At 30.6% G+C, this 24981-nt stretch overlaps 2 protein-coding genes across 3 annotated transcripts in view; one reads left to right on the top strand and one right to left on the bottom strand.

Moving 5' to 3' along the window:
* The window catches only part of LOC139482679 (cytosolic 10-formyltetrahydrofolate dehydrogenase-like), a 53332-nt gene extending 41741 nt beyond the window's left edge, over nucleotides 1–11591 (top strand). For both annotated transcript variants that reach the window (XM_071266729.1, XM_071266718.1), the window contains exons 23-24: nucleotides 10331–10399; nucleotides 10836–11591. In XM_071266729.1, coding sequence (XP_071122830.1) covers nucleotides 10331–10395 — 65 coding nt within the window. In that variant the 3' untranslated portion in view covers nucleotides 10396–10399; nucleotides 10836–11591. The remainder of the gene's footprint in view (nucleotides 1–10330; nucleotides 10400–10835) is intronic.
* Nucleotides 11592–19592: 8001 nt separating this feature from the next.
* LOC139515640 (uncharacterized) lies at nucleotides 19593–21168 on the bottom strand. The gene is made up of 2 exons (XM_071305304.1): nucleotides 20681–21168; nucleotides 19593–20044 (listed from the first exon to the last, which is right to left on the bottom strand). The coding sequence occupies exons 1-2, from the start codon at nucleotides 21153–21155 to the stop codon at nucleotides 19623–19625; spliced, it is 897 nt and encodes a 298-aa protein (XP_071161405.1). The 5' UTR covers nucleotides 21156–21168; the 3' UTR covers nucleotides 19593–19622.
* Between the last annotated feature and the right edge of the window lie 3813 nt (nucleotides 21169–24981).

Raw genomic sequence — 24981 nt, 5'->3', positions numbered from 1 at the left:
CTGAACTACAAGCCACTGACTTGGGATTTTCACAGAAAGAAGATGACGTGATAAGCATGCATGTGTGTGTACGCTCAACCTCCTAAACTGAAGTGGATGTAAGCAATTATAGGCAACAATACGGCCTTCAAAAACGAGAAAACCCCTTCCATATAGTCGACCGATCACTAAAAGGCCCCGACTGGAAAATGTGATTTTTTTTAAACTCTAACCAGAGTGCATGTTTATCAGCTTACAGAACTTGAAAACCAAAAAAAAATCAGTTATAAATAAAAATACGGATAAACATTTTTTTTAAGCTATCTTAATCATAAACAAGCTTCTGTCCTAGTTTATTAGAAATCCAGGATAGTTAAGAAAGTAATTTAAGTTTCAAACACTTTACCCACAGAGTATTTTTTTGTGGTTTGTAGATAGATATTGCAACAAAAGTCGGAAGGCTCAACAAAAATGTAATAAACTATTATACTTTGCGAAATATGTGTATCTTCTATTATATCAGTATGTGTTGGTTAAAATAAAATCTCTATACATTTTTTACTATTTCAAAATATCTTTATAAAACATTTCCACAGAACTTAAAAAAGTGAACTTACGGAACAAGCAAACGAACTTAAAAGAAACAAAAATAAGAAGAAAATACATAAAACGTTGACTTATATATGCAATGCCTTTTGTGTCAAATGTATCATTCCATCAGGTCCTTTAGTGCAATTTTTTGTTCTAAGTGCACTAAGGGGGACTTTTGCGATATTTTAACGGACACCCCAAAAAAGAATTAAAGGAAAAAACGTTATTATGTGGATTTTTTTTCGGAAAATGTTTCATTTGTCAAATATTTGAGAACAAATCTATTCTTTTATAATTCAATACATTTTAGGTAAACACTTAGAGTTACACATACACGACCCTACATTTTTGATAGAAAAAAAATGCATTTTCAATATCGTATAATCTTTTTAACTATATTAAATTTGCGGTTTTGTGATATGTGCATGTAGTTTGAACAACGTCGTCAATAGTGTTTGAAAGAAGCTATAAAACATGATTTAAAACCTTATACACCACATACGGAGGTACATGTATGATACCATTACGAGTGAACGTATGATATAAATGTGAAATAGCCATTGTAATTGCCACGTTATTTTATGGATCGGTTCATTTTATTACCTTTAGATTATTAACAAGTGCCATCGAACTTAATCATTTGAATAAAAAACTTGTTTAATATAAATATAAATATGTATTTATTTATTTGCTTGTTCAGATTGCACTATTATAAATAATTCTTCTTCGTCTTCTACCTCTAAACTGTAAAATTAACGTATGTATGCGTTGAATATATTTATATTTATATTAAACAAGTTTTTTATTCAAATGAAAGATAGGATAAGCGCATTTACAAACAAATGTACATATACTCAATGCTACACTTAAATTTAGGTCATACATATGTATTGTTTAAATCTATGAGGATCTTGACGGGGTCCTTCATTTCTGTTTTTATTATAGTTTTATCACTCTCACTTCACGGCCTAAGAGCAGTTTCAGAAGCTTAGTTCAAACGGAGACACGGTTCCTTGGTGCGGCCTAAAGAGGATAACGAAATTAACTATATAAATGATCTTACATATAAAATATTTGTATTTTGCGTTATTGATCGTTCCTGATGAAGTAAAATCCAGAAACGTGAATTGGACGTATGAAATTTATAAGATAAGATAATTTTATTAACCAATCAAGGTGCCCAAAATTTGAGCTATACAATCAAATGAATGAATTCCTTTTTTTTTTAAATAATATCAACGAATGATTTTATGTTTCATAATTAAAAATAATATACTTTTTTTATTTTAGCATTTATAATACAATGTATCTTCCACATAAAAGGGCGTAACTCCTAATATCATTCTGACACACTAAACGGACCCGATCTGAAACTTTTAAACGTTACTTTTTATGATTTGTCTAGGTTTGTCCAAAACAGTCTTAACAGACTGGATTTAACGCTAGAGCATATCAAAAGGCGTAAGAGAATGCCGACTAATAGCCAGTCAAGATCGTTTAACTAAACCTACCCGTTGTTATCGCAAACTAAAATTTATCTCATGTATACAGGATACATGTTCATTTATTACAAGAATTTTTGTACGTCAAGGTGTATGATAGCACGATAATATACGAATCGTAACAACGCTTCAATATGCTCGTCTACTATATGCTCTTCCACAATTTACGCCTGTTTTGCTCAAGCGACCGGTATTACAGTTTAACATAGTTTAAAAGCTCATTGATCTGTTACTTTATTTACAATTTTGAGCAAGACTTAACTGTTTATTATTAAAATTCAACAAATGTCAACATTATCTTCATCAATTTTATTATTTAACAAAACATTGTTTTTCATTACAAGCAATTTCATATATTAATATACAGCTAGTGAATATTTGTTGTCTACCGAAAATATAAGATTTAAATTATATACGCAATCAATAATTTCTGTGATGTTACTTTTATTTCCGTTACATATCTAATTTACGAGTACAAAATAGTAAAACAGAAAAATAGAAACGATAAATATTCAGGAATACCTAAAGTTTCGTAAGCAATTGCAAGGTATCACACGTTACTTAGATTCCACGAGTTTTCATAGCAATTAGCAATTTTTAAAACGAATATGTGAGATAAAGATCTACTGCATTTTGGCAAATTCAAATTATGTTATACTGCTATTTTATTTTCAACAGATTCACATTTCTTAAACCGTGCATCAATATTTTAATGTGCTTATCTAAATTTCTTTTATTCATTTGTTAAAAATTGTGAAGCATGCGACTTAACTGAGAATACACGCATATAACTAAATTCGATTAAATTTGATGAAAAAAAAAAGATAAATAAATGAAGTTTGTCTTGCTTGAGTGATTTACCTGTACAAAGCTCGGGTCTCAACGATGTTTAAAACGAATTGATGCCAGTTTGAAATAGTTTAACGGGGGCGTGGCCTAATAGTTTGACGTACATTACCAGCAACTTGATTTTAATTGATTCACCGCAAAGAAATCTATTTGACTGGCGTTAAAATGAATTGAAATGAATTGAAATGAATTAAAAATATTTTTTAATTTTTGTCAATCTTTATCAAATAACAATTAATCTCATTTAAATAGCGTTAACACGTTTTTGTCCGTTCAAGCTAAATTCAGGTTACTAGTGCAAGTAAAAATATGTCTATTGAACTCTCCCTGTATCTTTCAGCAACACTTAGAAAAGATATGCTTTAAAGGAATATAAACCCTGTTCAAGGTGTTAAAAGCTGAGAAAATTAAATTTGCAAGGTTGAAAGGGAGATATCCTTTGTTAATTTACTCATAATTCTAGTTTAATTTTGCTTTATACATAATATAACTTAAAATCATTGATAAAGGCAGTACTTTGACCTATAATGCTTACAAATTGGTACATGGACGGAGAGTTGTCTCATTGGCACTCATACTACGTCTTCTGACTATTTCAAACTTTTTACTGATTTATAAACAGTTATCCTTCTTAACCCAGGTTAACTGCTCTGAAATAAAGATGCTGCAAAAATTATGATGTCATCATCCTTTTGTTCAAATATAAAAACACCAACAAATAAGGTCTTATTATGGTTACAAGATAATTCTAGTGTGTACTTATTAAATTACCGGTAGTTGAGAAGAAACTAATCTACTCTTGTGTCCATACACAGGATTTGGAATAAATTGAACTGAAAACTAACATTATAAGATATGTGGAAGGTGCAGCAATCAGTGTCGGTTATGACACAGCATGTCTTAATACCAGCTAATCAAAATCAAATACATCATGGTATGACTAAATACCAAAGATGTCAGTGCATCTCATCCTAGAAAGATAAAAGCACAGACAAATTATCTTAAGACACAATTATTTCTTAAAATAATTCTCTTATACAGTGCAAACCATTATAGAAAGGAGACCTTAAAAAGTAGGTTATATTGACTTCAGCAGAATAATACTGTTAGGATGATACTATCATAGGACTAGTGGTAATTTGTTAAGTAGAAAGATATTGACTTTTGTTGTAAAAGGAAATGGGTTTTTATTAGCCTCAAAAGAAAAATAAATTGCTGAAAAGATACGTTTTTGTTATATTATAACTGCTTAGACTTATCAAAGAGTTTCTTGCAACAATGCACTACAATTGATTGCTTTTGAAATTGTCAGTGTCATATGTGTGAAATTAGCTTAAAATGTTGTAGAAATTTTAGTTTTATTCTTTATCATCATTAGCAAAATATTTTCATAAAAAGAGACTTTTTTACATTGACTTGAAAAGAAAATTATCGTTTATTATTATAGGAATTATAAGCTCAATAAATTACAGTTTTAATAAACTGAAAGTATGTAGCTGAGTGTACAACTAAAATTAATTTTTAGCTCACTTGGACACCATTTCCATCATCTTTTTAACTTTTTCAAAAATCTTTTTCTCTGAAGCCACATGAAAACATCCTTGCTGTATGAAGTTTAAAAAATGTGTCACAATAACCAAGTCTGCAAGGCTTCATGGCTACCAAGGCTTGAAATGGAACATGGTGTAAAATAAAATTATTGTTTATTATCTTATTAACTGTTATAGTAAAGGAATATCTGAGTTGGACAGACATGCTCAGAATTGACAATATTTTAACCAAAACTGTCACACAGCTCCTTTTATATGAGTTATTGCCCTTAAATGATGATATTTTAACCAAGTTTCTCAATATTTTGATTTATAATATAAAACGCAAAATATAAATAAAAAGTCTGTAACTTGCAAAAATGAAATCGGGACATCATCTACAAATCAGTAAACTCTTTACAGAAATTATTGCTCATGACAGAGTATTTTACCTATTGTTAGGTGTTTATTTATGGAAACTATAGTCTATGATAGATAGAGGGAAACATTTAAAAACAAAACAAATCAGCCAGTAAATAATTTTTACACAGACTCATGTAGATAGAAAGAACAAATTAAATGAGCTGCAGGAAAATTATTTCTAATTGATTAACATGTCAAAATAGATTAATAACTCCTTAAAGGAGATATTGGCCAGGTATGGCAATTTTGCCCCTATTGTGAACCAATTTTTTTTTTCTTCATTTTTATTAGCTCACCTGCCCGAAGGGCCAAGTGAGCTTTTCTCATCACTTGGCGTCCTTGTCCGTCGTCCGTTGTCGTCGTCGTCATTAACTTTTTACATTTTGAACTTTTTCTAGAGAACCACTAAATGGAATAAAACCAAACATGGCATGAATGTTCCTTATGAAGTGCTGACCAAGTGTTGTTACTTTGTAGCCGATCCATCATCCAAGATGGCCCCAGCGTGGGACTTAGTTAAACATAGGACCCTATGGGAAATGCATACACATGACTTCTTTTAGAGAACCACTGAATGGAATAAAACCAAACATGGCATGAATCTTTCCTATGAGGTGCTGACCAAGTGTTTTTACTTTGTAGCTGATCCATCATCCAAGATGGCCGCCAGTGGGGGACTTAGTTTATTAAGTAACATTGGACCCAATGGAAAAGGCATACAAATGACTTCTTTTAGAGAACCACTGAATGTAATGAAACCAAACATGGCAATACTGTTCCTTATAAGGTGTTGACAAGTGTTGTTACTTTGTAGCCGATCCATTATCCAAGATGGCCGCCAGCGGGGGACTTAGTTTAACATTGGACCCTATGGGAAATGCATACAAATGACTTCTTTTAGAGAACCACTGAATGGAATGAAACCAAACATGGCAAGAATGTTCCTTATAAGGTGATGACCAAGTGTTGTTATTTTGTAGCAGATCCATCATCCAAGATGGCCGCCAGCAGGGGACTTAGTTTAACATAGGACCCAATGGGATATGCATACAAATGTCTTCTTTTAAAGAACCACTGAATGGAGCGAAGTCAAACATAGTATGAATGTTCCTTATGGCATGCTGACCAAGTGCTATTACTTTGTAGCCAATCCATCATCTAAGGTGGCTTCCAGCAGGGGACTTGGTTTAACATAGGACCCTATGGGAAATACATACAAATGTCTTCTTTTAAAGAACCACTGAATTGAATGAAAGCAAACATAGCATAAATGTTCCTTTCTTAATGAGGTGCTGGCTAAGTGATGTTACTTTAATTGTAGCCAAATTTTATCTTTTTATATGATTTCATAAACCCAAGTAAAATCAGGTGTCAGAGCGATACAGGCTCTTGAGGGCCTCTAGTTTATAGCCCAAAAGAAGTTGTATTTTTGTCCATCTGATGAGTTCAGCCTTTTTCAACTGATTTTTATAGTTCGTTCTTATGTTGTACTGTTATACCACTGTCCCAGGTTAGGGGGAGGGTTGGGATCCTGCTAACATGTTTAACCCCGCCACATTATTTATGTATGTGCTTGTCTCAAGTCAGGAGCCTGTAATTCAGTGGTTGTCGTTTGTTTATGTGTTACATATTTGTTTTTCGTTCATTTTTTTACATAAATAAGGCCGTTAGTTTTCTCGTTTTGAATTGTTTTACATTGTCTTATCGGGGCCTTTTATAGCTGACTATGCGGTATGGGCTTTGCTCATTGTTGAAGGCCGTATGGTGACCTAAAGTTGTTAATGTCTGTGTCATTTTGGTCTTTTGTGGATAGTTGTCTCATTGGCATTCATACCACATCTTCTTTTTTATATTACTTGTCAAGAGCTTACAGCTACTGGTTTTTTATTGGTTTCTTTCTGGTAACAGATATAAATTTTCTTAAATAATGCAAAAATATATCAGTTTAAAATATATTTTTAAAAAAATGGCAGGTAAGCAGCACAAGCTCCTTTGAGCCTCTAGTTGTAATTGTATGTAATGCTAACATTCACCAAAGAAAAGAAATCTTAAGTTTGCACTTTAAGCAGTGTCCAAATTTTCCATGTAGAATTTCTAATTAGGTCAATTTATTGTATAGAAATCCTGGATGATGTAATACTAATTTCATCAGCATAAAATGTGCTCTAAGAAAGCTGCAGATGTTGTTGTCTATGGGTTGACACAAATCCAATATTTTTTTTAACAAGATTAATCATATCACTTCTTGAATAAGCTTGGTCAAAGAGGAAGAAAGAGTTGATTGATTTAATTTTGTTACTAAAAGTACATTAGAAAATAGTTCATGTATAATTAAAAAATAATATGGAAGAAAAGAAAATTGTACTTCTTAACAGCTTTAGAGTTCATTTAGTTTAAGACCTCTAGGCCCTATGAACAAAATTGAAGGAGACTAGCCTAGGTTTGCACTCCTTCAGTCTGACAAATCATTTTTCCACATTGTTTTTGTCATGCTTGAAGATATTGATTTGATGATTGGTTTACATACAGTTTTGAAATGTCAGACAAGTTACAGATCAAGTTTGAATTTTGTTCTGGTCTAATGATTGTGTGCAGAGTTATGATCCTTTGGACTTGGAGATAATTCTCTCAAATAATCTGTTTTCCTCATAAAACCACAATGCCAATTTAATACAACAATCAAAATAAAAAATGTCCAAAATAAAGGTCCAAAATATAGTTGACCTTGATCCTGTTGATTTCATGTGGGTTGAGTTAAGAAATGTTTCACCAGTTTGATGTACATCATATGTAATCAGAATATAACCAAAAAACAAAATATAGTAAATAACGAATAATTAACAACCTAACCAAAGCATTCAAAGAGCAGAAACCCCCCAAAGGCCACCAATAGGTCTTCCAACAAAATGAGAAAATTTTGCATTGTAGGTTGACTTCAGCTGGCCTTAAATAATAATGTGTACTTGTTTGAGTGAAAATGGACTTCACACTGACTAAACTTCCAAACATTTACTAAAATTTAGAAAAAACAAATTTATAGTTTTGGCTGTTCTATTTGAGAAACATCTAGATTTGATACTGAGAAGCTCTTTATTTATTTGGGTTTCCTAAGTGTTTAGTTTTGAGAATAAGAATGCACCTGTACTTGATAGAGTTTAACATTGTGTTCATTGAAAATAGTGTCACAAGTTTATTTTTGGATTCATTACGAAGGTCTTAGAAAATTTCCATTTGCGAATCTTCAGTAATTGCCAAAATAAATGGTTTTAATCTTTTGAAATCTTTATTTTAAACAGTCGGACACTACCAGTTACACAATTCTAATTAAGTTGTAAAGTCCTTTTGACATAATTCAGGCTAAATAGTTCAGTTTGAAAATTTAGATTGCTTTGAGATAATTATGGTGGTAATTTCTTATAAATTCTTATTCTCATCACATGCATGGGAAGCTGGTTTTATAACACGTAGAGAGACATTATCCAATAATGAAAACAAACTTAACACATCGCCATATTAAAATTTTATCAAGTTAGACCCAGAAGGATTATAACTTGACAAATATAATGGATTTTTCTTAAAATGCTTTTTATTTTCCATTAAAGAATTGATGAAAGTCTTTTATAGTTTTTGGCATAAATGGATTAGATCATTAATCATGTTAAACAAGTACCGAAAACACCAGTATATACCACTAGGTCACAAGAGACAACATTGTTTGACGTACAATTGAAAATGACAGCTTATATTCTTGCAAGGTCTATAACTTGTTAAATTGCATATTTGTAAAATGTCCGTAGAGACCAGATATTCTTTTTGCATACAAAATGGATGTTTTGGCCTCGAGATTGATTGGAATTTAAAATAACGAGTTGTTTATCCAATTTATTTGTTGACTAAGTGCTTGGAAATTGAACTAGCCATTTTGAAAACAAAAAAAATTTACAGCTGTACATGAGATTTACACACATTTTTTTTCTGATCAGTCTATTGTTTTTAACTAACAAAATTGCTTAGGGTATACTGATTGATCAGAATCAAAAGACAATTCCACGATCAGTTTCTTGAAATCTTCTTTAGGCATATAAGTCTTCCTTTCATTACTACACTTTGGTATTGATAAATATTCTGAGGATCATAGAACAGCTGTTCCCATGTCATGGCGACATTGAATATAGATTTGTGGTCTTTTATTAGGTTTATGGTAGTGGTTAATATCCAGTTTAAAATTGATTCACATAAAAACGTGATAAAATGGGATAACAAAATGGATACTTTACAGGCCTTTGTGTTACTTCTGATTAGTAATTTTTTTACTACTTATAAGATATAGATAAGAATCCATTTCCAAAATGAATTTTCATTTCAAATATAGTTATCATATGTTTGCAGTGTGACTAAGAATTTAAATAGCATATATCATTTTAAGTATCGTCACGCATTGTATAGTTATATAGGTTAGACTAAAACAAAATTACTGGAAATGAGAAAAATCTGTAGATGGTCTTTAAAGAATAAAGGAAAATAATATGAAAAAACATTTTTGAAATTATATATGTGCAAAACATTGTCTAGAAGCTGCTACTAGAAGTTATGCCAAGGAAAAAAACCTCATAAACCATACTAAAGTGTTTTTATTCTAAGAAATTAATAGAAGGATCCTGTTGCTCCGTGGTTGTTGTTTGTTGATGTGGTTCATAAATGTTTCTCATTTCTCGTTTTTTGTATCGATTAGATTGTAGATTTTTCTGTTTGATCTGTTTTACATACAGTCATTTTGAGGCCTTTTGTAGATTGCTGTTCGTTGTGAGATAAGGCTGTACTTGGACTTTAATTGTTTATTTTTTTACACATTGTGTCTTGGATGGAGAGTTGTCTCATTGGCTCTCACAAAAAATTCTTATTTCTTCTATATGTGAATTATACCAGTGTAATATATTAAGTCTTATTGTATTGGTTAGCATCATGGCTACCAAATGGTTATGCATGTATAAACCTGTTTTATGACCTTGCAAGTACTAATTCCTATGTAGACTTACAAGTTCTGTAAATGTTTATGATACATTTGATCTATGTAGAACAGTAAGTGCAATTTACTTGACAAAGATTAGACATAGGTAGCCAACTGTATAGCTTTATATCTGATTTATAGGTCTGATTCTTTGTTAGTTGTAGAATCATCAATAAAAACTCTTGCATCTATTTAGTCCTTGCCTTTAAAATCAGAGTTCTACCTGAAATAATTATAAAAAATAAACCTAACTTGCAAGATGTTGCCTTTTGAGTATCAAAATAATGGGGTAAAAAAGGATATGTGTATTCATCAATGACAAATCAGTACATGATATATGATATCAAGTCGGCTTTAAATATGTTTTCCCCTCATCCTTTTAAGTTTAATATGATCAATATGACATTAAAATTCATCAAACTTTTTAATGTTTCCTATTTGTTTTTCAGGTGAAGAAGCCCTACATGAATACATGAAGACCAAAGCTGTAACAGTGGAGTATGGACAGCAGTAAACAGGTAACATACTGAATTATATTCTTTGTATGACATACATAGATTATTTCAATTCATTTGATTGTTTTCTTTGAAGTCCTTTTGATTTGTATTTTGCATAACCTTTTACACACTAACGGTTTGATTTTGAAAACAAAATTTGATAGCCTCGATCCTATATTGATACATGCAAAAGTTTTGAAGTGAAACATGATCAAATTCACTATGTTGCTATTCTAACATGCTACGCATAATGCAGTTGTTTCTCTGTAAATTAATTTAAATTGAAGCTTTTCAAATTAAATGTATTATTTTTTTTTAAATTAAAAGCTTTTAACAAATTACAGGATGTGTGTTAGTTTAAAATTTGATGAAGTTTAAAATTTGATGATAATTTTTATGTTAACTTGCTCAATTGATAGACAAAATTGAACAATATTGTTATATTTTCTATTTTCAGATCTATTTTCAGTGACAAAAGTCTTTCATCATCTAGTTGAAACAGACATGGCAGACGACACTGTTGATACTATAAATAGACACAGTTTTCACACCACCTGTCTCTAAGGACAATTATCATTTGTTTAATATTTCATATACACTCCTTAAAAGACAGACAGAAAAACAATAAAGTATTCAGATGTGTCTCAAGCTAACTTCTGGACATTATAGGGTTAACAATCACCTGGGCATTGTTTATTTATGGAGCTGTTTGCTTCTGTTCTAGTCTAGTTTACTACAGGTGAAATTGATATCTGTCAGTATGATAGCTGTTTGAAGATATAATTCTTAAAGCTTTCAGGGAATAATGGAGATAATTTCACAAATTCTTTCAATGGGAATTTGAGATAAAGCTTGTTTGATTTAAAAGATATCATGGTATCTTATATTTAATCAGATATTTTAAAGTTAAGGGTTTAATACATGTACTTAAGTTTAGATTGCAGTTTTATTATTCATTAGTGTGTAACATGTAGACACATTTTTCATAGTAAAGTCATCTAAAAGAAATCAAAATTTTATGGTGTGTAAGTGAATTGATTTTTTTGTTTGACCATTTTACGTAGATTTATAAACTTCATCTTTACATAATTCGCAAAGTTAAGGTCCTGAAAACAATGAATTTCTTTTTATTTGCATAACCAAAATGTCAAACAGAATACTTAACAATAAAAACACAGTTTTTTTTTGATAAATTGAACATATGTTTGCTAAATGATAGATAATAAGTTGAAAATGGAAGAAGCTTGATAGCAAAAACAATTAAAAAAAAAGAAGGACTTTGTTTTTGTTTCTTATCGATTTAATGTTTTTTATTACACTTTTTTGTCATATGGAGCGAGTTGATTTGATTTTGCTTATATTTTAAGGTGTTTTGTAATGGCAGAAGGGGCTTTAGCTTATGAATAATTTGAAATTTTGTATGATGGATTTCAATGAATTTTTAGCCTATGTATATCAGTATCAAATGAAAAGTTAATGATTTATTATGATGAATTGTTTATGTTCAGAGGCAGCTAAGTATTTGCAGATTTTAGTTGTAACTTATACATTTTGTGCAACAAATTATGATTATCTACATATGATTACTGTAATAATTAATGTCAGGTTGTTTTTGTATTCAGATTTAAGAAAAAAAATTAGTTTGATACAAGGATCCGGAAATTTTTTCACCTAATTTCGGTCATTTTCATACAACTTAAAAGTTGATACCCCTTTTCAAAAGATGATTGCCAAAATGACATTACTGCATGAGACTCATTATGAGTATGCTCATACTCGATCGTCATGTTCGTAGCATCAACAAACTTATTTCACTGTTGCATCGCATTTACTTCATGATTTGTCCTACCATTTTCCAAAAATCGATCAAGGGCAATTAAGGGAAGGCAGCAGTTTAAAAATAAAATGATTTTAATGACTCAAAACGATAATATTCTCATTTATCGCTTACGTTTTTTTCGATTCTGAAGTCAAAATTCAAACCGGATGCACTGCGACAATACTAAAACGAACAATTCCGGACTCATTTCCGGGATTAGTTTTGTTTATCCAAATCACAGGAAATCATCGGCTTTTTAATATTTTATCTTTAATAGTGTAAGAATATCAATTAAAGTAGTTGCACTGGCTTTATTTAGGATGAAATTATTTAAAATTTACGATTAATTGTCTAAATCTGTGGAAGAGAATTTCAAGCATGCGTATTACATAGTAAACAAAGCACGTGTGTTAGAAGTAAAAAAAAAAAAATCTACAAAATTAAACCAAGTTTTAATTTGATTTTAAATCATAATTGACAATTGTCTGACTTGTTGAGTAATTAAATATTGAAGCCAGTTGGTATGGAATTTTTATTTCTTTATAATAATAGTTTGGAGCTTGTGATTAATTGCCAGGTGTGAATTACAATGAATTAAAAACACAGGTAAAGAGATTAGCAATCATTAGCCAATAGCTCCCCGAGGCATTAATATAGTTATAAGGAGGGCCCTCAGGATTATAACACTTTATTGGAGTGGCAGTTTAATTACAGGAAGTCATTAATAACTTAACAAAAATATGTTCAAAATGGCGATTTTGAAAGTCGATCTCAACGAAATGACCGAAATTATTAATGTAGAAAAATAAAATTTGACCTAAATCCCAATTAAAAGTTTAGGACATTATAGTTTCAGTTTAGGACATGACTGGCAAATATGACCGTTTCCGGACCGTTGGTTTGATATATTTTGTTTTAAATCAAGTTACAAATTGTTTCAGGTTTCATTCTTTTTTGGTGTAACAAAAGGTCACATGTAACAAAAAGGTCAGCTTTTGAAATAGTAAATTTAAGCTGATTCAATTAGACACAATTATTTGTTTAGTAAACTAAAAATCATTTTTAAAAAAAGAATCTAGAATTTACATATCCAATTATGTATAAAATGTATGTATATAGCCAGAAGGTTAGTAGATTTTTGTATTGAATAACTGTGTTGCAACTTTTGAGTTTATCCCTTAGTGGCTTCATTTGTAGTTGTATCTGAATCAATCTGTCATTTTATTAAAGAAGTTGATGGCATGAAACAATTGTTCGTTTCAGACGGGTTAAATTTCAATAGATTTTTCTACAAATAGATGCTATTAGAAGATGCTGTTCTCAATTTTGTGATAGAAAAAGTTTCACTGTAATTTGATATTATTATTGAATAACTATACCAAAATAACAGTGAACACTTGATTAGATTTCAGTTATTATAAGATGTCTTTAGAGTACAAATTGTTTTGAATACTTGGTGCTCTTATGTTTTATATAATCTAAATATTTTGAATAAAAGATATACAATTCCTTTCTTTTTGAAATACAAGTGCAATGAACAAAGATTTCAATCTCAAGTAAAAATTAAAAAAAACATTTTTTTTTTAGAATTAAGGATATTTCATTATGTTTCATCTAGTTTTTTTAGTACTTCTTTTTTGAGTACATAGAGATATAACTTCATCAGTAAAATTCTAAAGAATAATTATCAGTTGATTATTATAGGTTTTATTTTATATTATACCTTTATAGTTTTGATCGTTTTGATTTTATTTCATGGTGTTGAGTGTTTGAAGTTTTTGAGGTCTTGTGATATCATTGTTAATAGAGCACTGATTTTTCCCTTCTTCGAACTGCATCAAATAGTTGTCACTGGATGTAAATTAATCAATATATCAAATACTAATTGTTTCTGACTTATTGTATTAGGGATTATGAATTTCAAATGAAGAGTGACATATTGTTATGAAATATGTTTTACTAAAAACAAGTGAAATATATATACATTAAAGAAATTACTTACAGGTATAAAGGTGATGATTTTAGTAATGTATGGAGGAAAAGGAAAGAAATCATTTAAATTGATGATTATTATACTGTATTGAAACAGTTTGAATTGTTGATTGTATATTAAATTTTGTGCTTGGCATGCACTTTATGTATTTGTCAGAAGCACCATGTTAACTTGATTGTTAAGATTAATGATGTACAGATTTTTAGAAAATTAAGTTTAAAATTTGACCAAGCGATTTAGTATTTTATATTCACTAAAGTGTTGATGAGCTGTCTAGATTATGTAACCAGAAAATGATAAATCTTTTAAGAGTGGTTAGGGAAATGAATGAACTTTATGTTGTGTCTGAGTAAATGTAATATTGAATGCAGATTGATATCTTAATATTGTAATATAAATTACAGTGCTTATTTGAAAGGATTTGTAATTTCATAATAGAAATTTGCCAAAATATTTTTCTAAATTGCTGCATCGATGCATTTCTTTAAAGTAATCATCTGGGGAAAATTTTAAGGTATTTTAAGGAAAATAATATTAATATGAAGCATAATTATACAGTGTGAAAAAATCAGCTAAAGTTACCCTCATTTGATCCGTTTGAGAAGATTCCTTTGAAAAAAAGTTTAAAGAATGGTTATTGGTCGAATGATGAAACATTTAAAATAAGCACTGTAAGTTGTCTATGTGTGTCTAAATGGAACATCAGTCTATTATTTCTATACATAAATATTTTAGGTGCAGACTTCACAACACATTGAGTTAATTTTTGTCATATTATTATGTTAGATAATGATGTTCCATTTTTTAGTACCAAACTACTGGTCCATTAAAGGTGTCCATCAATGTGACAGTTCGTATTGTAAGGGCTATTACACATGCAATTCTTGCAAGATTTTTAGTCTGGGTGAGTTTTAAAATCATCAAATGTCAACTAGTTTACAGGAGTTATATCCACTGGGAATACAAAAATAGCATTTTAAAGACCTCATGCTTACATTTCTTTATGAAAATTTTATAAAAGAACACACACAGTTCTTTGTCTTAGACAATTTTGGAAACTTTTGGACATTCTTCTCTCATCAGTTTCTATTGAATGGAATTCAATTTATCACCATTACTCAATTTTTAATATGCACTGGATTTAAATCATAAATATCTATTGTGTGTTTTTCTTAACATATTTTATTTTATTTTTACTTTTGAAATGTGTTTTGTTCTAACAACAACAGCTGTTAAGAAGGTGACAGAAGTTTTGATGTCAGAAATTTATAGAATGCCTATATGACAAATTGTAAGGATTTGTTTTGATATAAACAGTTTTGAGAGATCGATTGTTAAAGTTGTTAAATATTAATCTGAATAAAGATTATGTCAGTTTTAGTTTATATCAGTTTTGTTTGCCAAACCTTATTATCTAATTGTATGTTTCAAAAAACCTGTACAAAATTAAAATATAGGTTGCACTTTGTAAATATATCTGTAAATATATCTAATTTACAAACCACTCTTCTTTTGTGGAGATATATAGTGTTTGTAGATAATATTTTCCTTAACCTTCTGGTTCCCAGATTCAATCTCCATGTTTCATATCATAGAGACACAACTTGGGAATTTTACCAGTATGAATACTGTCGGAGAGTGGACAAATTGATCACTCAAAGTAAAAGGAGGAGTAGTAAAAAAAATTGTAAGAGTTTAAACACTTAGAAGTTAGTCATAAAAATGTTTAAACTATGCTGCACATCCCTATGTTTTGACATAATTTTATGCAAATATAGTAGTGCATATGAACTATCCATTCAAGGATATGCTTGTTTCCAAATGTCATAGTAAAAGTGGCACAATTTTTACCCATGAAAGGAGTTCTTATGGGAAATTAAAGTGTTCAAATTTACAAAAAGTGCAAGCAATAAGGTACTTTAATAATGCATGAGTCATGGGAATTTTGTAAAATTGTCTAGTTTGTGACACTAAATCGACTTTCTATGGAACAATTAATCAGAAAAAACTTCAAAATAGAAGGAGAGCTTACTTCGTTGTCATTTGGAAAAAAATGCATGTGACTTTAATTCGAGAAAACTGATAAGAAAAAGGAATGAATATTTGCCTTGTTTTTAATGATTAAAATATATAACTCGGGGAAATAATGATCTGAAAATCTTCACAATCAACCAAAAAGAAAAGTTACACCTTAATATATTTGTAAAATACATTTTATATCAAAATATTGTTTTGGGTGAAGCTGTTGCTTATATATAAATGATAAAAACAAAGGAATCGAAATGAAGCTACTTTTTGGCTGGTTTTGTATTTTGTTCCAAATGTTAGAATTTTGAAGCTTTCAGCCTATACGAGAGACAAAGTAAAGAAAAACATAAATACTGATGTCAGAAAGAATATTGTCTTACCATGAAAAAGCCTTATTGGTAGTAAAGGTTAAAAACAAAACCCTGTCGTAGTGTCTTATGAACATCTGATCAGTTACTTGGTAGAATCATTTGTTTTCCGAATGTTCTGGGCCAGAAAAAATGACCTTATCATATCATTTCCTTCGGTTTTGACCCTGATATCATGTGTTACAGAAGTAAATCATGTGGTAGTGTGAAGTTAATTAAGTCACGAGGTGGTGAAGCCTTATATTGATTTAGAACAATATGTCAAGGTTATACCAACTATTTGATAGACTCAATAGACTCAATTTTAAAACTGTTTTCTGAATGGTGTCTTTTAAACTTGTGCACTTAACTTGGTTAGTTATTCAAAAACCACCAATATTAGTATTAGTGCAAATAAATAGCTCTAAGTTCTCAGCATCTATTGACAGACTGAAAATAATGGTTTCCAGATATTGTTTTGAACAATATGTTCAACTTTAGAGTAAGAGAAGATTTGATTTTTTAGTAAATACATCAAGGTCATAGTAATTATTGATAGAATGAGATTTAGGCATAATATTTGTTTTTTGAAGTAAAATAACAAAAATACTGAACTCTGAGGAAAATTCAAAATAGAAAGTTCCTAATCAAATGGCAAAATCAAAAGATAAAACATATCAAACAAACAAACACACAACTGTCATATTCCTGACTTGATATAAGCATTTTTATGTAGAAAATGGTGGATTGAACCTGGTTTTATAGCGTAAACCTCTCACTTGTATGACAGTCGCATCAAGTTCCACCATATTGACCACCATGCATGAACAAAACAGATATAGTAGATAAAATTGTCAAAATAGCTGTCATCAACGTGTCACAATCTCAATCAGAACAAAACAAACAAATATTAAATAAAGACCCACAAAAAAACATAATCAAATTTAAAAAACATGTTCATTGCTTACTTATTTTTTTTAATTTTATTTAAGTATGTTAAATCAACCCAAAAGATTGAAATATGAAAGTCCTGTGACTGAATGGCGAGATTAACATCAAATCTCGTGTAGAATCACGTGTTTGACATCAGAATTTAAACGTTACTAGATATATAAACTTATTTTGTCGTTCAAAGTATGCAAAAATAATGATAGAACAATAACAATATGGGGGATGTTTAAAGAGCCATGTCATATTTATCAAAGAAACACAAAAAGTAACACGGACAAAGCACATTAGCAAAAATAAAAGATAATACAAACAAATACATTTACGCGATGCATAAGTACCGAGCCACGTCAAATGGATATCACCAAAAATAGACCAAACAGTAGAGGTAATATTAATAAAGAGAAATGAAAGAACAATACAGCACGTTATTAAGAAGTGATCAAAGCAGATCAATACAAAGAAATATTATGTATTCGATGACTTACTCAAGTCACATATGGGTGATTCATACCTAGTATTCAGGAACCTCATGCTACGATGTTTATCTGTCTTATTTGTTTTGCGCATGACCTCATTTGTATGAGACTGCTCGATTTTCTATGGTATTTTTTGTGTGTGTATTTTGTCACTTATTACAATAAACAGGAGACCTATATAATGTATATGGGTTCCTTGGTAGGTCTACACGTCCGTCAGACTTGGTTCACTTGACCTCGATCTCATTTCGTCGATCAGTTATCTAGATCAAGTTTTAGTCAATTTTCATCTGACCGTAATCTCATTTTTGTGGTTCATTAGTCAAAACAATTTGGCCTATTTATTAGATACTATAAGCAATAGGTCAACTGTATTTGGTGTTAATAATGATTGGTTTCTTTTGACAAATGTTTGACAATGACCTATTTTTTTTTGTGTGTTTCATTGGCGAATGTTTAGTTTGGGTACAACGATTTCCCGAGGATTACAAGAACAAATTAATATCAACAGGACAAATTGATTTGTTCCAAAACATGATTTACATGTATTTATACTGCTTAAACTTGTATAATTATAAGGTCTGAGACGTTTTAGTCGTAAATACTCAATATAAATATAGTTATATTTAAGAAATCGATTGGTATGCAAGTTTTTAATGATCTTTAAAGTTGTCTAAATTTTTGAATAATTCCGTCCGCCATAATGTTTTCAATATAACTTACAGGACATGCTTATCGATTTCCTGAAGTTAAATTGCACTTTTATTGAGTAAATAAGACTATTATTTTAAAATTATATACTTATACAACATGTTTTTGGGACAAATCGATTTATCCTTTGGATATTAATTAGTTCTTGTAATACTCGATAAATCGTGGTTCCGTTAAACTTTTGATTGAGAATAGAAATGGGGTATATTTCAAAGAGACAACAACCCCACCAAAGAGTAGACAACAGCCGAAGGCCACCAATGACCGGTATCCAACGCGTTCCTCGCAGTCAATATAATATATCTACAACTCCAAATGATTTTAAAGAACCCTGCATGTGTATTTTTTTTTAATTATTATTAAAGACGAAGTGCACAGCCAATAGTCCAAAATTAATGAAAAAATATGTGTGCTCCCTCTTTTCTCGTTACGGCAAGTTAGGGCGATTTTCATTCGTTCGTTAGATGTTGAGAAGCCTCTAATGACACCTGATGTTAACACATTTGTGATACAAATTTAATAATGGTAGATCAAGCAGGCGAGATTTTCAAGCGTTTGCTACTCCTAAGCTAATATTTATACATTTTGATGTACAATCATTTTACTTCTTACTCTATTGCAGTCCATGTAGTGCCTATGTCATTTTGTCTGATAAGCTTTTTATATGCATGATCATTGTGGTAGAACATATTTCAATCTACTGTTTGGACACATTTATGGATGATTTTGTGCAACACATTTTTCATATATGACCATCTAGTATATTGAATTCCGTTGAACTGATCTCAAATAAGCGACTTATACTTTACAATTGCCAATATCTACATTTGATTGTTTGATTTTGTGTCTGTGTATTTTAATTTATTTGTAGTATAAGGAGGAGAATAACAAGATTAAGATGTGTTTTATTTTCTTAAATTTACATTACTTTCCAGCCACTGAAAGAAGATCGGCGAAGGGAGTCACTCAAAATTTGCCCCTTAATTGATGCATTTGGATTAGTTCGGATGTAGACCACATCTCCATGGTTTAGTTGTACTACAATGATGCCAGTAGCTGAATGATCATCGTGGATTTCCTCACTATCAGTAACAATGCTGCCAAATGGTATAGAGTTTATAACTATTTCAGAATAAATATAACTATGGACGCCTGATGTTATTGTCCATGTGAATACGTATGTTCCATGTTCTGAGGCGCTGAATACTCCAGTGTGTTTGCTATAAGATGACCCAAGATTTGTCTTTACCATGTCGAAAATCAGAGTCTGATGCCGCCCTGGATTTGTTTCATGTGTACTCATGTACGCATAGAATGCTACTGTGTTGACAGGATCGGTATCTACAAAATATGTTTTGAACACAAATTAGTTTTTTTTAAAGAGTATCATAGTTTTTGCTGACCATTTAATTACCTTTTCATACAGAAGCATATCAGCATGACAAAAATGATTGGTAACATAGAATCAAAGTTTGCAATATATACACATATGAATACAAATTGAACTGCCAAAAACACATGGTTTGTAACAAATTTTAACAGCGCTGGAACGTTTTCAAATTTTCATAAATTTTTCGACATAACAAAAGAATCAACACATGACATTTTGCATAATAACTCATAATTACTTATCAGGAACATTCTTTTACACACCATGCCATTTAATCGTGCATAAAAATAGGAACACATTTCAGCCGAAAAAAAACCAGAAGTGCAGTTGGCATCAGTTTTTATATATCTTAACCCTTTATGAAAGTGTTCTCCTTACACTTTCCAATAAGTTTAAATACGAAATAGTTATACCCTAGAACACATTATGACAGTTCTCATCTAGATACATTCTACGATTGAAAAGTTCTAGAACAATGGTGTCAGGTGTATCAATAAATGCAATACAAGTATTCTTTTATAAGTGCCAATTAATTTTGTTTGTACATCAAGATAAATACATAATAAAGTGTTATAATAAGTTTGTACTTAAACGACGTCTTTTTCTATAGTTTTCTCTGTCTGGGGGTTCATTATGCACTGTGTTTCTTTTTCCAGTTAAACTCATCTGTCCATCTCTGTGAATCACCTCCTTAATTATATTGAAATTCGTTGTTGGGGTTTCCGAAACATAACTATGGTTATTTTTTTGTCCTACCAATTGTTCGCTTTCGAAGTTTGGCTTTATAGTCTGTGAGTCTTCTTCAATAAATTTATATACTTCATCCTTCTCTTCATAATTGCATCTTCTTTCTAAGTTTCGAATTTGTTTGTTTTGATTCTGAATCGTAAGTTCAAGTTCATGAATCCTTTTATCTTGTGTTGTTTGATGTCTCCGTATTTCCTCAAATTCAACGTGCATTTTGTTTTGTACAATGCTGAGAATCTCTTGGTACTCATTTACATAGCAAGATATTGCTGGGATGACGAAAAGTAAAAGGTAATATACAAAGTATTTGACCATCCTGCAGTTGTCTAAGTATAAGTGTATATCCAAGATAAGTCATTGACATATTCTATGTCTACAGTTACAATACTTTACTGATAAAGCTTCCAAAGTTTACCAAGTTCGTCATTTCAGTCATTTATAATGTAGTATAAGTTTTTGAACGTTGTTATCGATATCAGTTTTTGATGGTTTGTTATCAAAGAGATAAATGAATACAATTTTTTCCCCACAACATGAGGAAACATAGAATACAGTGTACACAAAACGATTTACATTGCATTATGTAATTTCACAGCCCGGGTTAGTAGTTGGGAGGGATGGTTTTCTCACCATGAGATTTTGGGCAAAATTTACCCTATCCCCTTTTATTTGACCATTTCATGAGAATCAGCACCCATACATAAATTCTGTGATGAATTTTACACCAGTGTTTCTAGCTGCCTGCTAAAGTTCATTTTACAGTACATGAGTGATTTCTATGGCATGTTTTTTTGCTATTTATTCTAATTCAGGATATCTAATCAACTTTATAAGATATCTTTTTTAGTTTATGAGATATCTTATATACTATATAAGATATCTTATAAACTGTATAAGATATCTTATAAACTATATAAGATATCTTCTATATCTAACATATCGGATATAATAGAGAAGATATGTTATAAAATATAGAAGATATCTCATATGCTATATAAGTTATCTGATAAAAAAAACAGATTATATAAGATATCAATATAAGATATTGTTATGTAATTTTCTTTATAACATATCTCATAAACTATAAAAGATATTTTATAAGATACCTTATAAACTATATAAGATATCTTATAAACTCTATAAGATATCTTCTATATCTTCTATATCGTATATAATATAGAAGATATTTTTTATAATATAGAAGATGTGTTATATAATATAGAAGATATCTCATACATGTATGATATATAAATACACTAATCATAGATACCAGGACTAAATTTAGTATATATGCCAGACGCGCGTTTCGTCTACAAAAGACTCATCAGTGACGCTCGAATCCAAAAAAAGTTAAAAGGCCAAATAAAGTACGAAGTTGAAGAGCATTGAGGACCAAAATTCCTAAAATTTTGCCAAATACAGCTAAGGTAATCTATGCCTGAGGTAGAAAAGCCTTAGTATTTCCAAAAATAATAAGATATCATAAAACAGATTATATAAGATAACAATATTCGTCCCAATACTTCAACAGTTGCAGACCGATTAACACAAATATTAATGTCACTAAAATATATTGCACTCAACGAATCTATATTTATGGTCATTCCAATTTACCATGTCGGTTGACATTATATACTCAAATGCCAACAAACAGCAATGCATATCTTTACAGGAGTTTATGGCAGAAAAGAAAGAAGTAAAACATCGAATTGACCAAATGGAACTCGAAAATGAAAAATCTCTTGACATATTAACAAAACAACTTCATGACACATTTTCCATCCTTGAAAATAAAATTAAACAAACGTCAAAACAAATGAGACACTAGAAAAGACTACGATATTGGAAAATGAATTCCGTAGTATGAACGAAAACAATACGGACACATGAGGTACTACAATTCAATTTACAGGAGTCAGAAATTACATCACTAAGACACATTTCCGTCGCTTTAAAAAAAAGGTATCAGTCATTGAACATTTGAAAGGTATTAATCAATCATCAAATTTGCATAATGTGCAAAATGAAGTACAAGAACTCAAGCAAAAGACAAGCCTTTTGACAAACAACCAGAACGCTAGAAACCAAGACTTTCTTGCTTTGTATAATATGACTCTCACGTCGGACAAGAACGTTCAAGAACAGTTTATGCATTTCAAGAGTAATCAGAATGTGACCTTTGTAAACGTGTTTCTGCAAATAAGAAGTAATTCTAAACAAATGGACAAGCAACTGGAAATGCTGACTCCTAAACTTAATGCATCTCTGACAACAGCATTTTCAAAGATGAACACGTTGAGTAGTCAAATTAAAGAAAACAGTAAGAAAGGTAATTATGACACAATAAAGATATATTGTATTTCACATCCAATCTTTTATGGTAATATTCTTTACAAAGCACAAAAATGTCAGAATTCACCTCAAAAGCTTACAAAACCTTTAAACAGACTTATTAAGAAGGGATATAGTTACGATACTGTTGTCAGGTCATTAAAGATTGCATATTTTGGATTTAATATTGATTCACTTATAGGGTCTTTGCATCGAAACTAAACACATTTTTTTAAACAGTTGTTGGCATGACACGGGTTATGTTCTTCTCATATATCTTATGATAGTATGATACTAAACCCCTAACGGGAGGGATTGTGCCTGATATTCATATGATGAAGACATAATCTTTCAATCACTTTAACTGAGGTCTGGAGCTGGCATGTCAGTAAACTGCTAGTAGTCTGTTGTTATTTATGTATGCTTGTCATTTTATTTATTTTCTTTTGTTACTGAATTTTAATGTGCGTATTGTTATGCGTTTACTTTTCTACATTGGCTAGAGGTATAGGGGGAGGGTTGAGATCTTATAAACATGTTTAACCCCGCCGCAATTTTGCGCCTGTCCCAAGTCAGGAGCCTCTGGCCTTTGTTCGTCTTGTATGATTTTTAATTTTAGTTTCTTGTGTATAATTCGGAGTTTAGTATGACGTCCATTATCACTGTACTAGTATACATATTTTTAGGGGCCAGCTGAAGGACACCTACGGGTGCGGGAATTCTCGCTACATTGAAGACCCATTGGTGGCCTTCGGCTGTTGTCTGCTCTATGGTCGGGTTGTTGTCGCTTTGACACATTCCCCATTTCCTTTCTCAATTTAATAACATCAACCTTTCAAAGCACATGATAAATATTGAAGTTATCTTCCAAAATTCTACTTATTTATTTTTGCGATTATGTTAAAAATATGATACAGGTCAATTATAAAAACGACTTTTTGAATAAGCAGAAAACTCGTTTAATTGAAAAAAAAGTTACCAAGCCTTTTGAAAGGATATAGATGAAATTGTCAAACGAGAGAAATATGATATTGCATTCTAACAGACATGTTTGTGTGTGTGCTGTGTGTGTTGCATTGTCGTTTGTTTTTTGTTGCACTTCAGTATTTCTGATGTTTCGTTGTTTTCCTCTTATAGATGATGTGTTTCTCTCTCTCAGTTTTATTTTGTAACCCGGATTTGTTTTCTCTCAATCGATTTATGACTTTCCAACAGCGGTATTGTTGCAATTCAGTGTTTCTGTTGTTTCGTTATTTTCCTCTTATAGTTAATGTGTTTACCTCAGTTTTAGTTTATAACTCGGATTTGTTTTCTCTCAATCGATTTATGACTTTCGAACAGCGGTATACTACTGTTGCCTTCATTTACGTACCATCAAGTCGGACATTTAACATATTTTATAAAACATTTTTATGATTCTTATTTTTAACAATCAATCAATCAATCTCGCTGCGATTTAGGCTTGTTGTGCTAATGCGGCGTAAAGCAACCAACAATCAATGATTCTTATTTGAAATGTTGATTTGCATTTGATGCAAGTTATTTTTTTCTCTATATTTTTTAGTTGCCTTAACAGCGTGTACAGTATTAGATAATGATATCAACGGAGTTGTACCATTTCCCTAGATTTTCACACGTGTAGGAATCACAAACCAAGCAGCATTTCAATCCACTGGAAAGTTCGTCTGTGATGTTCGAGGATTGTATTACATATCATCCTATTTAAGATCCAATCAAAACGGATTTCGATATTATCTAATGAAGAATAAGGTACCAATATCTAAACCCGCAACAATGGCTTGGCCAGGAA

This window comes from Mytilus edulis, chromosome 1 (assembly GCF_963676685.1).
Source record: "Mytilus edulis chromosome 1, xbMytEdul2.2, whole genome shotgun sequence".
Taxonomy (NCBI): domain Eukaryota; kingdom Metazoa; phylum Mollusca; class Bivalvia; order Mytilida; family Mytilidae; genus Mytilus; species Mytilus edulis.
This window is presented reverse-complemented; position numbering and strand designations above follow the sequence as displayed.

Excerpts from the sequence above, each read along its gene's own strand:
- LOC139515640 (XM_071305304.1), bottom strand. The coding sequence starts at position 21,155 with ATGGTCAAATACTTTGTATATTACCTTTTACTTTTCGTCATCCCAGCA. Across the intron at positions 20,045-20,680 it reads TAGAAAAAGACGTCGTTTAA|ATACCGATCCTGTCAACACA; the intron begins GTACAAACTTAT and ends CATATTTTGTAG.